This window comes from Impatiens glandulifera, chromosome 6, assembly GCF_907164915.1.
Source record: "Impatiens glandulifera chromosome 6, dImpGla2.1, whole genome shotgun sequence".
Classification (NCBI taxonomy): Eukaryota; Viridiplantae; Streptophyta; class Magnoliopsida; order Ericales; family Balsaminaceae; genus Impatiens; species Impatiens glandulifera.
In genome coordinates, this window is record NC_061867.1 from 39112662 (window position 1) to 39127516 (window position 14855).

Sequence of the window (14855 nt, forward strand, 5' to 3'; positions counted from 1 at the left end):
AGTGTAACGGTCGGGGGAAAGGGAAAGCGGGGGAAGAAGAAAAGAAAAGAAAAAAAATAAATAAATAAAAAATAAAAAGGTTATTAAGGGTAAAATTGAATTTTTTTTTAAAAAGAAGTTAAAAATTAAAATGGTTTTTTTTGGAGGTTAAATATGAAAATTGGAGTCTTTTTTAGGATTATATTATCAAATTCCCCTTCCAAACCTCCATGCTCTTTTTCAATTCAAAATTTTCCATACTCTGTCTTGCCCATACTCTCTCTCTAGCAATCTCCACCAGTCATTTTTCCTCTTATGGATTGGGAAGTTCTGTGGAGAAAATGGCCCAGTATAACAGCTGAATTCTTCATTACCACAACGAGCTTTCTTGTCTTTCTGTTCCTTGATCTTATTGAGGTTATCCTGTGTGTATTCTATAGATACGTGGACGAGCTACTCGAAGGGAAGGCCGCTCCATGCTACTGTCAGATCAGGACACAACATAATGGAGCGATTGTTGAATGTGAAAGAGAAAGTCTGCTTTCTGAAACACTTTTCGCCCGAAAAAACATTTTCCGGGAAAAGGGTTTGCTTAGATTCGCAACAAAGTGGGAAGATTTTCGGACTGAAGATTGTGGGTGGGTGAATCAGAGGTGGTCCGATTGTGGGTGTGAGTCGTGCGTTTCGTGGACGACCAATGATGATAAGCTTCGTCTTCATGTTGTGGTGAAAGGTACTCTCACTGCTGTTATCAAGGGATAAACCTTAGATGAAGAAGAAATAGTACTAAAGCAATATGCTCTGTTCATTTTGTATATTTAACTGATACAGATTATGTTAAATTAGAATCTCAATTGATTAAGCTGCTCTTGATGATTTCTGTTAATCTTTATCCTTGATTTGTCAGCCCTGATTTTGTGGAATTTATTGGAAAGTTAGTAATTGGGCTAGAAAAACCCTAGTCATATATGACTATTTTTTTTTCTCTTTTGTGAACTTGCTCACTATTTAAATGAAATCAATTTCATACGCATAGTACTAGCATTAAAAGTAGGATTGGCCATGTGAATGTTGTCACATTATAACATAGGTGGTTGTTCTATTTCTGTGGCATTTAGCTTGCATGAAGTGTAAAAATAATTGATTGAATTGTTATCTCTCAGAAGCAGTTTCAGAGGAAGAAGAAACAGAAAATGTGATATTCTTGCATGGTTTTATGTCATCTTCCTCATTTTGGACAGAAAGCATTTTCCCTAACATATCTTTGCTCACAAATCGCAAGTTTAGGATTTTCGCGGTAGATCTCTTGGGATTTGGAAGAAGCCCAAAGCCAAGGGACTGCTTATACACACTGAAGGATCATTTGGACATGATTGAGAATTCAACCATTTTTCCTTCTCAACTGAATTCATTTCACTTAGTTGCTCATTCTATGGGCTGTGTACTTGCCTTGGCCTTAGCTGCAAGACACCCCCATGCTGTGAAATCCATTACTTTGTTTGCACCGGTGAGTTTTTGTGTGATTTCTTATTTACTTTTAGACCCATCTTTTTTATTTTTCCTGTTTGATATGCGAAAGTTTATATAACAAAGTTGTAAAGCGACTTCTTGAAATATATAAAAAGTATAGTAAGTAACTGAGATAACCTCAGATGATAGAGATCATGATAACCTTAGAACATCAATCCAAACAAATACAGGCATCAGGAGCTTATTCCATAGAAATATTGCCTTGTTCTTCCACCTCCCAACTTTTGTAATATCTTCATAAAGATTTTTTGTTTTTAAATGAAATGTTTATTCTCTAGAGGGAACTAGAACGACCCTCCAAAGTCATATTCTCTCGTTTCAATCTGGACATTTTAGTGAGAATCGAACCTTAAACATTTAGTCTATTAGACAAGCTACCTTGGTGATTCCCTTTTAACTTCTTCTCTTACTAAATTTGTGTGAAAATTCATACTGCACTCAATTCTATATTGATATGTTTCAAATTTTGGTTTTTTTATCTTCCTTTTAGCTTTTAACATTGTTCTTCCTCTATTTTTCAAAAGATTCCCACTTTTCTGTATTCCCTGAGCCTTATCACTATTTAAGGAAACACTTACTCTCATGCATATAAATCCCTAAAAGAAGTATTACCTTTGATTCGTCTAGCATCTTTCCAAGCAGTATCCTCTTCATCCATCTTTTGAGGTTTGAAATTGTTTACTACAAGTACTTTATTATTCTGGCAGATGAATTATTTGACTATCAAATTGATGTTTTATCGCCAGAATTAGTGTTATTTTCCACATTCAATGACCTTCAAATGATCTATTTTGCTTTCAGCCTTATCTTGCTCATGATAAAGAAGAGGAAGCTAGTTTAATGGCACTTGAAAGACTTGCTATAAGGAGAATATGGCCACCGTTGTTGTTTGGTTCTGCGGTTATGTCATGGTATGAGCACTTGGGCCGATGTGTATGTTTCGTGGTGTGTAGGAACCATAAGATCTGGGAGGGTATTCTAAAGCTAATAACTGGAAGAAGGTAGATACAAAACAAATTCATAGAAATGAAGACAAATAGTGTTTTGTAGCAGCTGAGTTAAAAGGTAATAATTAACCTTCGCTGTCTCCTCTGTTTGTGTTTCAGGAATCTTGATTTTAAGATCATGGACATGACCCGACACACCCATCATTCAGCTTGGCACACGATGCACAATGTAATATGTGGGGGAGCAAAGTTTGTGGACGGATATTTGGAAATATTGAAGAGGTCGAAAGTGAAAATAGATGTAATCCAAGGGGGACGAGATAAAGTGGTTCCACCTGAATGCAGTGCCAACTTGAAGAAAAAGGTCCCAGATGCAGATATTCATATCATCCCAAACGCCGATCACAGTGTGATTTTCGGGAGAGAAAATGATTTAACCCGATATTTGGAGACCATATGGTGGTCATGCAACGAGTGAGTTCTTTACCTCTTGAGTCCATTGTTCAATCAGATCTTCATAACTCAAGCTCTTTCATCAGCCTATGAACCTGAAGAAATAAGATCAAACTGTTTTTATTTCTCAATTTTTGGATTGTAATTTTTATGTATGTTATTATTATTTACTCTTGTTACTTTAAGATTTAAATTATAATATTGACATATGATAAAAAGAGTATTTATTTCTTTCTACCTTATTATAACCATATTTATTAGATAAGATTAAACATTTAAATACTTAATGCTGTGAATGAGAACCAAGCACCAATTATTATCTTTAAATCAATGTAGTCAATTCTCTCAAAGTAGAGCGTTTCTGGGTTAGAGTAAGTGAATTCAAAGTATCTTAATATGTAGATATGTGCGAGTGTATAATTATAAGTCTAACCTGAATTTGTATTGACTATAAAAGAGTAGTATGTATATTTTATACATTTTGTAAGTAGAATGATTTAATTGATTATGACTAGATAGTCTAAGGTCTATTATGAAGTCTTTGCCATGTAATATTGAACATGGTCAAAATTACAATCAAGTCAAGATTCTTATTCAGGTCACATGTCCAAAAACAGTTAAAAGATCTAACTTTCACAATATTAGCTACCTCATTTTGGGTTATCTTTGTATTTAGTAAAATTAAACCTAAAATTTAATGTAACTTAATGGACGTTAGAGTACAATTTTATGGATCAATTAAGACCATAATAGGGTTATTTCCAAATTTAACATAGGCTATATATTTTTTTCAAATCTAACCTTTTACCTATGAAAAAAGACCATTTTACCCTCAAATTAAATAAATCAAAAATCATTGTGAATGGGATTTTTAGTTTCTTGTCTCCCATTTCCCTCCCTCTCCCAACCTCTTCGTTTCAGTTTTCCCTTTTCTCCACCAACGTTCCTTCATCATCGTTGTGAACGATCCAACAAAATCAAGGAAACCGGGAAGTCAAGGCGACGCCGGAACGTCTTCAACATTCAGGTTAGTTTTTCATGTTTCCGTTTCCGTCGTTTCATGCTGAAATGGAAGAATGTTTAGGGTTTCATCGTTTAGAGTCTAGGGTGTAGTTTAGATGGTGGCTGAATTGTTTTAGAGCTTGGTTGATTGGTTTTACGGTGGAATATACATCTAACGAAGGCGACGATGCATATGTCGTATGCGGAAAATGCATCTGTCGTAGGCGGAAAATGCATCTGTCGCAGCGAATATGCATTATTCGTCTACGCCATATGCATTTTTCGTCTGCGATAGATGCATCGTCGCCTACGACAGATGCATTTTCCGCCTTGCATTTTCCACCTGCGACAGATGCATTTTGCACAATTAACACTGACTTCTGTGAATTTTTATCAATTGCAGATCACATGTATGTGAGTGTGTTTCTCCTCTTTGATGGAGACTGGAAAACTGATGATGGTGGTGTTAGTTTTTTTGTCTCAAGTCAATGTCGTGGTGTGAATGTACCCCGAAATGCTACATATGACGAATTAGCTGCAATTGTCTATAATGCTATTGGTGTGGACAAATTAATATATGACTTAGTGTTCAAATTGAAGTATAATATGTTAATGATGAATTATCCTCCTGCAAAAATCATTGGAGATAGCGATGCGGCATTCTATTTTCAAGAACTCTCGTCTTCACTGCCCAATCATCGCGCCCCACTGTGTGTCTCTTTAGTAGAGAAGTCAATACCTTCAACTCAACAAAGTGAAAAATCAGAAAATGACATATTTGAGCAACAAGATATCTTCCCAAGGCAGCGAGATGTATGTGAGAAACAAGATGTCTTCCGAAGGCAACAAGATGTATCTGAGCAGCAAGATGTTTTTGAGCAGCAATATGTTTTTGAGCAGCAAGATATATCGAGCAGCAAGATGTCAAAACCATGCAGAAGAAGTACCCCAGGAACCAAGCACTTCCCATGCTAGGAAAACATTCAGTCATACTAAGGGAACCAAGCACTACTTCTCATATGAACCACTCGAGATCGAAACACCTGCTCCATTAATTGAAAACGGATTGGAAGTGGGTACGTTTTTTGATAACAAAAAAGAAATACAATTGAGGTTGCATAGACATGCGATGTCTAATCATTTTATCCTTAAAGTGGTGAAGTCAACAAAAAAATTTGGTTTGTAAAATGTATGGCTAAGAACTGCAAGTGGAACTTACGTGCTAAGAAAAGAAAATTCTCGAAGATGTTTGAGATTAGAAAATTTGTAAAAGAACACACATACTCAATTTTGAGGAGACAAGATAATGTGAGGCAATCACCATCATGGGTAATTGCGGAGTGTATCAAACATAAATACATGGACCATCACCATGACCACATGCCTAAGAAAATAATGAAAGACATGCATACAAGCTATGGGTTAACTCTGACATATAATAAGGCTTGGAGGTCCAGGGAAAATGCCTTAATGGCGGTGTGAGGAACTGTGGAGGATTCCTATGGTAATTGTCATCATACATGTTCATGTTGCAGAAGAAGAACCCAAGTACCATAACTGACATCCAGACGGATGAGGAAGGCCACTTCAGATATATGTTCATATCCATAGGGGTCTCAATTAGGGGTTTCATAGGATGTTGTCGTCTTGTATTGTGCGTCGATGCCAACTTCCTTAAGCACAAGGTTGGAGGTCAACTACTGGTTGCGATAGCATTGGATGCGAATGAGAAACTATATCCCGTTGCTTTTGGTGTCATTGATTCGGAGAATAATAACTCTTGAACATATTTCATGCAACAACTAAGGTTAGCAATTGAATCAGTCCCGGATCTCGTCTTCGTATCCGATAGACACCCAAGTATTATCAACGCCTTGTCCGCGGTTTTTCTAGAAGCACATCACGGTGCATGCACATACCACATCAAAATGAATATTCTGGCCAAATTTAAACTGATAACTGCCATGTTGAGTTTGATTTGGCTTCTCACGCATACACCGAGTCCACGTTTCAGAAGCATTTTGACAGGATCAGAACTGAAGACCCTAGGATTGCTGAATATTTGGAACAAATTGAAGTGGAGAGATGGAGTCGTGCTTTTTCCTCCAGTTCACGATACATTCAAATGACAAGCAATTACACTAAGAGTTTTAATAGTCAGAGCAGGGAAGTTAGGAAATATCCCATAACAACATTAACTGACTATTTAAGATTCTCAATACAAGATTGGTTTAATCATAGAAGAGAAAAATCAACCAACCACAACGGACATTTATCTCCATATTATGAAAAGTTCTTACGTGAGGAAGGCGAAAATGCTAGATTTTACAGCGTTTATCCACTTAATCGATTCCAGTTCCATGTGCATGACGGTGAATTTGATTTTCAAGTTGACTTCAAGGGACGAATTTGTACTTGTAGGGTATTTGATGTATCCGGTCTTCCTTGTACGCATGCCCTTGCGGTCGCCCGTTTCCGGAAATCGGTTTCATATGAGTTGTGCGCAAGGTTAGAGAATTTAACCAATTGCATGTTCAATTTATGTTATGTTCAATTTATGTTATGTTCAATTTATGTTCAATGTATAATTTTTCAGGTTTTACTCAACTGAAACGTGGTGCATGGAATATGCGGAGACATGTTATCTAGTTTTTAATCATAATGAAGCTTGGGACATTCCCGAACATATCAAGATACGAGTCTGCCTAAAACCCCTGTGAAGATTAAGAAAGGACGACCAATAACAAAGCGTAGATCACCACAAGGTGAGCCTCGTAAGGAACGGAGACATTGCGACTCATGTGGCGATCTAGGTCATAACAAAGCAACATGCTCAACAGTGATAAATTAAGCACATAACATAAATTGAATTAAGCACATAACAGAAATTAAACACATAATTGCATTTTTGGACTGCGACAGATGCATCTGTCGCAGGCGACGATGCATTTGTCGCAGGCGACAATGCTTCTGTCGCAGGCGGAAAATGCAATTCTGTGCAGGGTGGATCATGTAGCTTACTAGATCATATAGCCAATTTTGAGTCCTCAATATTCTGATAAATAAATCTCGACCAGCAAAGAAAATAACCATATTTATCTTGTCTTCATCCTCCAGCTTCAACCACTTTTTCAACTCATTCATCAGTTCAATAGCATAATCTAAAAGAGGATTGACAGTTACTGGATCATTGAGTTTAAACGTTTTTCCATTAGGGTCTGTGTAGCTCCCCAATATTGTGGACTTCTTCTTTCTCTGAAACTTCTGTCCCTCAAATTTTGTTGGAGTCATTTCTAATACATCACCATCCTTCTTCTTCTCCAACTCCACCTTCCTCTTTTTGGACAATTCCTCCAACCTCTTCTTGGCCAACTCCACCCACCTTCCTCTTCGTGCCTAATTCCTTCTTTTTGTGGAGAAATCCTTCTTCTTCGTGGATAAATCTTCTTTGTCGTCCATCTTCAACTCAACCTCATTCTTTCCTAACTCAGCCTCATCAACTACTTTGTTGTTTTCATTCTCAACAACAACATCATCATCAACTACTGTGTTTTCATTCTCAACAACAACATCATCATCAACTACTTTGTTTTTTTTTCATTCTCAACAACAACATCAACAGAAGCAATATATTCTTTCTTATCCAACCAATCAACAACATCAACGGAAGCAATATATTCTTTCTCATTCAACCCATCAACAACATCAACATCTTTGTTTTCATTCTCAACAACAACATCATCAGTATCTTTGTTTTCATTCTCATCAACATCATCATCATCTTTGTTTTCATTCTCATCAGCATCTTTGTTCATCTCCAACCCAACATCAACAGCAACAACATCTTTTTTTATCCAACCCATCATCAACATCATCATCAACATCTTTTTTCATCTCCAACCCAACATCAACAACAACAACATCTTTTTTCTTATACAACCCATCATTCAACCCATTAGCAGCAACAACTTTGTTGAACTCCAACTCTTTCTCCACTAAATCTGAATCAACATTCTTCTGTTGTTTTATTTCACCCAATAATTTGATTATGTGATTGAACATAACACGTTGATCCTCTTTGATGACCTTCATTTCAGTTTTAATCTTATTCACATCCCTTGTCATCTTCTTCATATCCTTTCCCAGCTCATCAAACTTGACATCATGTTGGGCTTGAGTCACCCGATTGTCTTGGCTAGTTGGAGAATTGTCTTCTTTATTTTGAGGACTCGTTGCTGAAGGGACATGGCTAGATTCATGAGTAGTAGACCGAGAGATGTCTTGGCTAGATTCATCACTAAATGACTTCTCGGTCCTCTTGGCTAGTGTGATTTTAAGTGGTCTTCTCCTCTTGGGCGCTAGTTTGGGAGTACTGCCATCTTCATTATTTCTCTTCCTACCATCCACTTCAAATAATTCATCATAAATGTAGCCTCCCATTTCTTCAAAGTCTTTCCCACAATAGTTCCTCTTCTACTCCTCAGACTCATCAATCTTGTTAAACACATTGCATTTTAGGAGAGTAGTGAATACCTCTTGGACAATGTTGGTGTTGCTTCTAGAGGCTGTAAAAGAGTAATATCCTTGGGCATATAGGTTGTTCCTAGGTCATATCCACAAATTTGGGGACAAATGTTTTTATAACCAAATATGTCCAAACTTGGAAAGCTACTACGAACCCACTAATAGTATAAGCGACATCACAGTTCCCCTTGTAGGTTTCGTTTTTCTCCAGATATAGCTGCCGAAGATGTTTCATGTCCTTGTCAATACCCTTCAGGGTTGAATTGAAGGACACATTTCCCCATGGAAATTGAAGAAATATCTCCATGTCCTCCACCATGCTGAAGATTTTCAAACTTACTCTCCTCCTATTATCAGATCCAAAAAGACACTGGTAAATAAGGTTGATGAGCCCAAGCTTCCATGCATCATCCTTATTAGAGCTTCAGAGGAAAATTGTTTGAACCTATGTCACTCTAACAACTGTTTTACCCCCAAAATATTTATGGACTAGGGGTGGACATTCTTCAACGTGCTAGTTTTCGATCACAGGAAATCTTCCAAAATTTTGGCCTATCACCAAGGCATATTCCTTCATGCCCTAGTACAACTCTTGACCATTGACCAAGAAAGTTATTCCCTTTGAATTGGAGCTGCTTTTCCTCATCAACATCTGATGGATTATTATTCCTAAGAAAATTACAGTCGGGGCTTTCAATAGATGTTGGAATTGAGGCTTCAAAGCCCTATCCATAAGACCAAAGTGATTAAACTTGTCCTTCGTATTTAACAAGCAGGTACAAGTGGATTTTCATGAAACACGGCCAGGAAAGTTCTCAATAACCGTTTTGGATTTGATTTTGGTTGGTGTCATCTGCAAAAAAACATTATGTCAGACTAAGGAAAACAAATACCACTTCTTTAAAGAAAATAAAACATTTGTCGTAGACGACAATGCATCTGTCGTAGGGGAATAATACTTAATCGCTTGCGACAGATGCATTGTCGCCTACGACCGATGCATTGTCGCCTACGATCGATGCATTGTCGCCTGCAACGCCTTCGACAGATACATTTTAAACTCAAAACGATTCAGTCAGCCCATAAAACCCTAAACTTAAACCTAAACCTAAACTATAAACACTAAAACCCTAAACCGTTCTTCTATTTCAGCATGCATGGAAGGTAAACGACAGAAAACGGGAAAAACTCACCTTCAATGTTGCGGCGTTGGCTCGGGAGTTTGTTGCCTCGGAGAAAACTCACCTTCAATGTTGCGGTGCCTCGGGAGTTTGTTGCCTCAAATAAAACTCACCCTCAACCTTCGTCCGTTCGACTTGGATCGTCGTCGGGGGCTCGAATCGTCGTCGGGGCTTGGATCGGGGGCTTGGAACGGGGGCTTGGATCGTCGTCAGGGGAGAGTCGCGGGTTTCAGCCGTTTCGGGGGAAATATGAAAAGAGGAGAGGGAGGGAAAAGAGGGATTAGGGGAGAAAGTGAATGGGAAAAATGTATGATTTTTTATTTGAGGGCAAAAACGTCTTTTTCCATAGGCAAAATGTTAGATTTGAAAAAATTATATTGCTTATGCTAAATTTGGAAATAATCCTATTATGAGGGTTATTTCGTCAAATTTCTCCCCTAATATATATAGGGAAATTGGACGAAATGACCCTAAAGATGGGGGCATTTGCCTCGGTGGTCACTGGCAAAATTATATTGCTCTGGTGACCACTTTAATTTTTTTGGACGAAATTACCCTTTTTGCGTAACGCGAAGGGACTTCGTGCTTCGCGAAGTGGAATAGTGTGAAAAGTCCAGAATACCCTTACTATTTAATATAACCCCGACTCTTTATTTTCAATTCTTTTCTTCTCCTTCTCTCTCTTCCCTCCCGCTCTTCTCCTCCTTCTCTCTAAACTCGTCGGCGGCAGCAGCGAGCGACGAGCGGCGGTGATACACACAATGAGCTCCACGACGAGCATTGTTCCACTTGGTAAATATCCTATGATACTTGAAGTTTATTGTTGTTTGTTTCTGTATTTTCGAATCACTGTTGTTGTTTATTATTTATCCGATGAGACTTCACGTTTCGCGAAGGGCTTCACGTTTCGCGAAGGGCTTCACGTTTCGCAAAGAGCTTCATATTTCGCGAAGGGCTTCACGAATCCAATCTTGGTCGAAGATATTGAAAGAAATGGGTCTGGATTCAGTGAAGAAGTACTTACAACAAGACGGAAACCGGCTAAGTGCCGACGTTCTAGATGGTATGCCACCAAAATTCATCGAGCCCTTCATTATGCAAGGTCTTTATCTCGATCTTGTAGAGGCCGGATGAATCGTCTGCTCCATGAAAGTACTCCCTCATTTGTTGGTACGACTTCTTAAATATGTAATTAGGTGTTTCCTTATCTCCGTTTAGATTGATCGATTCTTCATTTATTATTAATGAAGAACACTGGGAATTTCTTGCACGGAGAAGCTACTACTGCTCTTGTTGATGTGGTTGGTTCAGCTGTTATATGCACCGTCGGTACATCTCATACCGGAGTGTCTGTTGAGATCAGTGTTTCATACTTGGATTTTGCTTATGTTGGTGTGAGTAGTTAGCTTTTTCTCCTTTTTGATTTCATTTTGCAGATAGGGTTTTCTCAATAGTAAATACAATTGAGTTGTTTTCATTTAGTTGTTCTATATTATATGTTAAAGGGTTTGTTTGTAGAATTTCATTTTGAAAGGAGGGAGACTAACATAATTATCCTAAGTACTACTACTAATGATCACCCTAATCTCTATTTCATATCAAATCTTATTTTCTTGTTAGTAGAAAAGGTTAGAGGTGTCATTTGCTTTCATTGATTCTAAGTTAGCAATCTTCTAATACCTGGTTTGATAATCTTTTACTAGATAATATTCTATTTGTTTGTTCAATTGGTCTATTGTTGATAGAATTACAAGATTTTCTTTCAAGACTTTGCTTCACATTTGTTTTAGGAAGAGATTGAGATAGAAGCGAAGATATTACGGGTTGGGAAGACCATTGTTGTCATTACTGTTGAGTTCAGAAAGAAACAGAGTGGGAAGATTATTGCTCAGGACCGTCATACTAAATACTTTGCCGTGGAAAGTAAAATTTGAAAATTATACCAATGTTATATGAATTCTTGAACAATTAATAATGTATTTCCTCATATTCTCTAATTAAAAGGAAGCTTCATTTCTTTTGTCTGTTTTTTTTTATAATCAGATATATATGAAGTTTTTCTAATTATTAATGTAATATTGTACTTTCATCTTGTCACCTAAAGAAATCCAATGATAAACATATTTTTGTTATTTACAATTTGGGATAAAAATTTAAGACAAAACTCACCAAAATGGAATGTGTGCACATACTCTATAAATGCATAAAGGGAAGCCCTTCGCGTAACGAGAAGCCCTTCGCGAAACAGAACCCATATGATCTGCAAATATCATCATCGACATAAGAACAATAAGATGAACAAAAAAAAATGAACAATTATGAACCAATATGAACATATTTAATTGATTTAGAGTTAGGGTTTAATTAAGAACAACATAAATAGTTTGAAATGAAGATAATAGACAATAAGAACATAAATTGATTTAGGTTTTCAGATGGAGATACTGGAAACATGAACATAAATCGATTTGAGTTAGGGTTAGGGTTTAAAATGAAGATATGGAAATAAGAACATAAATCTGTATTATAAACATCGATTCAGGGTTAAAGTTTTCTTATCTTTGTAGATTCAAGGCATAGCCGTAGTCGCCGTCGCCGAAATTTTCGTCGCCGCCAACGAACAAGAACATAGAGAGAAGAGAGAGAAACGAAATGAAGAAATGAAAAAATTTGAGTATTTATATTAAACTTAATTCACTTCGCGAAACGCGAATTCCCTTCATGTTACGCGAAAAGGGTAATTTTGTCTAAAAAAAAATAAAGTGGTCACCAGATCAATTTTAAATATCGGGTGACCACGGAGTCAAATGCCCCATCTTTAGGGTCATTTCGTCCAATTTCCATATATATATATATATATATATATATATATAATGCATTAATATTTTATTAAATAAATCGTTAAAGAAACACAAAAATTGAGCTTGATATTTTTTTTAATTTTTTTTTGTTGAACTTTATCTCATTTTTATATAATTTTTTTAACAATTAAAATATTTTGACTTTATTTTATATTATTTTAAAAAGAAATTTATAAATGAACAAAATTAAAAAAAAAAAAACTTTGAAATAACCATTACCAGACAAACCTTGAAAAAAATCTGCTAACCATTCCAAACCTCCATGTTCTTTTTCAATTCAAAATTCTCCATACTCTGTCTTGCCCATACTCTCTCTCTCTAGCAATCTCCACCAGTCATTTTTCCTCCTATGGATTGGGAAGTTCTGTGGAGAAAATGGCCCAGTATAGCAGCTGAATTCTTCATCACAACAACGAGCTTTCTTGTCTTTCTGTTCCTCGATCTTATTGAGGTTATCCTGTGTGTATTCTATAGATACGTGGACGAGCTACTCGAAGGGAAGACCGCTCCATGTTACTGTCAGATCAGGACACAACATAATGGAGCCATTGTTGAATGTGAAAGAGAAAGTCTGCTTTCTGAAACACTTTTCGCCCGAAAAAACATTTTCCGGGAAAAGGGTTTGCTTAGATTCGCAACAAAGTGGGAAGATTTTCGGACTGAGATTGTGGGTGGGTGAATCAGAGGTGGTCCGATTGTGGGTGTGAGTCGTGCGTTTCGTGGACGACCAATGATGATAAGCTTCGTCTTCATGTTGTGGTGAAAGGTACTCTCACTGCTGTTATCAAGGGATAAACCTTAGATGAAGAAGAAATAATACTAAAGCAATATGCTCTGTTCATTTTGTATATTTAACTGATGCAGAATATGTTAAATTAGAATCTCAATTGATTAAGCTGCCCTTGATGATTTCTGCTAATTTGTATCCCTTGATTTGTCAGCCCTGATTTTGTGGAATTTATTGGAAAGTTAGTAATTGGGCTAGATAAACCCTAGTCATATATGACTATTTTTTTTCTCTTTTGTCAACTTGCTCACTATCAAAATGAAATCAAGTTCATACGCATAGTACTAGCATTAAAAGTAGGATTGGCCATGTGAATGTTGTCACGTTATAACATAGGTGGTTGTTCTATTATTGTGGCATTTAGTTTGCATGAAGTGTAAATAATTGATTGAATTGGTTATCTCTCAGAAGCAGTTTCAGAGGAAGAAGAAACAGAAAATGTGATATTCTTGCATGGTTTTATGTCATCTTCCTCATTTTGGACAGAAACCATTTTCCCTAACATATCTTTGCTCACAAACCGCAAGTTTAGGATTTTCGCGGTAGATCTTTTGGGATTTGGAAGAAGCCCAAAGCCAAGGGACTGCTTATACACACTGAAGGATCATTTGGACATGATTGAGAATTCAACCATTTTTCCTTCTCAGCTGAATTCATTTCACTTAGTTGCTCACTCTATGGGCTGTGTACTTGCCTTGGCCTTAGCTGCAAGACACCCCATGCTGTGAAATCCATTACTTTGTTTGCACCGGTGAGTTTTTGTGTGATTTCTTATTTACTTTTAGACCCATCTTTTTTATTTTTCCTGTTTGATATGCGAAACTTTATATAACAAAGTTGTAAAGTGACTTCTTGAAATATATAAAAAGTATAGTAAGTAACTGAGATAACCTCAGATGATAGAGATCATGATAACCTTAGAACATCAAACCAAACAAATACAGGCATCAGGAGCTTATTCCATAGAAATATTGCCTTGTTCTTCCACCTCCCAACTTTTGTAATATCTTCATAAAGATTTTTGTTTTTAAATTAAATGTTTATTCTCTAGAGGGAACTAGAACGACCCTCCAAAGTCATATTCTCTCGTTTCAATCTGGACATTTTAGTGAGAATCGAACCTTAAACATTTAGTCTATTAGACAAGAATAGCTACCTTGGTGATTCCCCTTTAAGTTCTTCTCTTACTAAATTTGAGTGAAAATTCATACTGCACTCAATTCTATATCCATATGTTTCTAATTTTGGTTTTTTTTATCTTCCTTTTAGCTTTTAACATTGTTCTTCCTCTATTTTTCAAAGATTCCCACTTTCTGTATTCCCTGAGCCTTATCACTATTTAAGGAAACACTTACAATCATGCATATAAATCCCTAAAAGAAGTATTACCTTTGATTCGTCTAGCATCTTTCCAAGCAGTATCCTCTTCATCCATCTTTTGAGGTTTGAAATTGTTACTACAAGTACTTTATTATTCTGGCAGGTGAATTATTTGACTATCAAATTAATGCTTTATCGCCAGAAATAGTGTTATTTTCCACATTCAATGACCTTCAAATGATCTATTTTGCTTTCAGCCTTATCTTGCTCA

General features: G+C 36.6%; 1 protein-coding gene and 2 pseudogenes across 3 annotated transcripts; all 3 read left to right on the top strand.

Moving 5' to 3' along the window:
* Positions 1-229: 229 nt before the first annotated feature.
* Positions 230-3047, top strand: LOC124941976 (probable lysophospholipase BODYGUARD 4). 3 transcript variants are annotated; one of them, XM_047482370.1, is made up of 4 exons: positions 230-712; positions 1146-1486; positions 2311-2510; positions 2616-3047. In XM_047482370.1, exons 1-4 carry the CDS (start codon positions 295-297, stop codon positions 2932-2934), a joined length of 1278 nt encoding a protein of 425 aa, XP_047338326.1. In that variant the 5' UTR covers positions 230-294; the 3' UTR covers positions 2935-3047. The 3 variants fall into 3 exon arrangements, with proteins under 3 accessions (XP_047338326.1, XP_047338327.1, XP_047338325.1); XM_047482371.1 differs by having other exon boundaries at positions 1149-1486; XM_047482369.1 differs by having other exon boundaries at positions 231-712; positions 1143-1486; positions 2616-3045.
* Positions 3048-10608: 7561 nt separating this feature from the next.
* Positions 10609-11550, top strand: LOC124941138 (annotated as a pseudogene).
* Positions 11551-12747: 1197 nt separating this feature from the next.
* LOC124943589 overlaps positions 12748-14855 on the top strand; it is a 3787-nt pseudogene continuing 1679 nt past the window's right edge.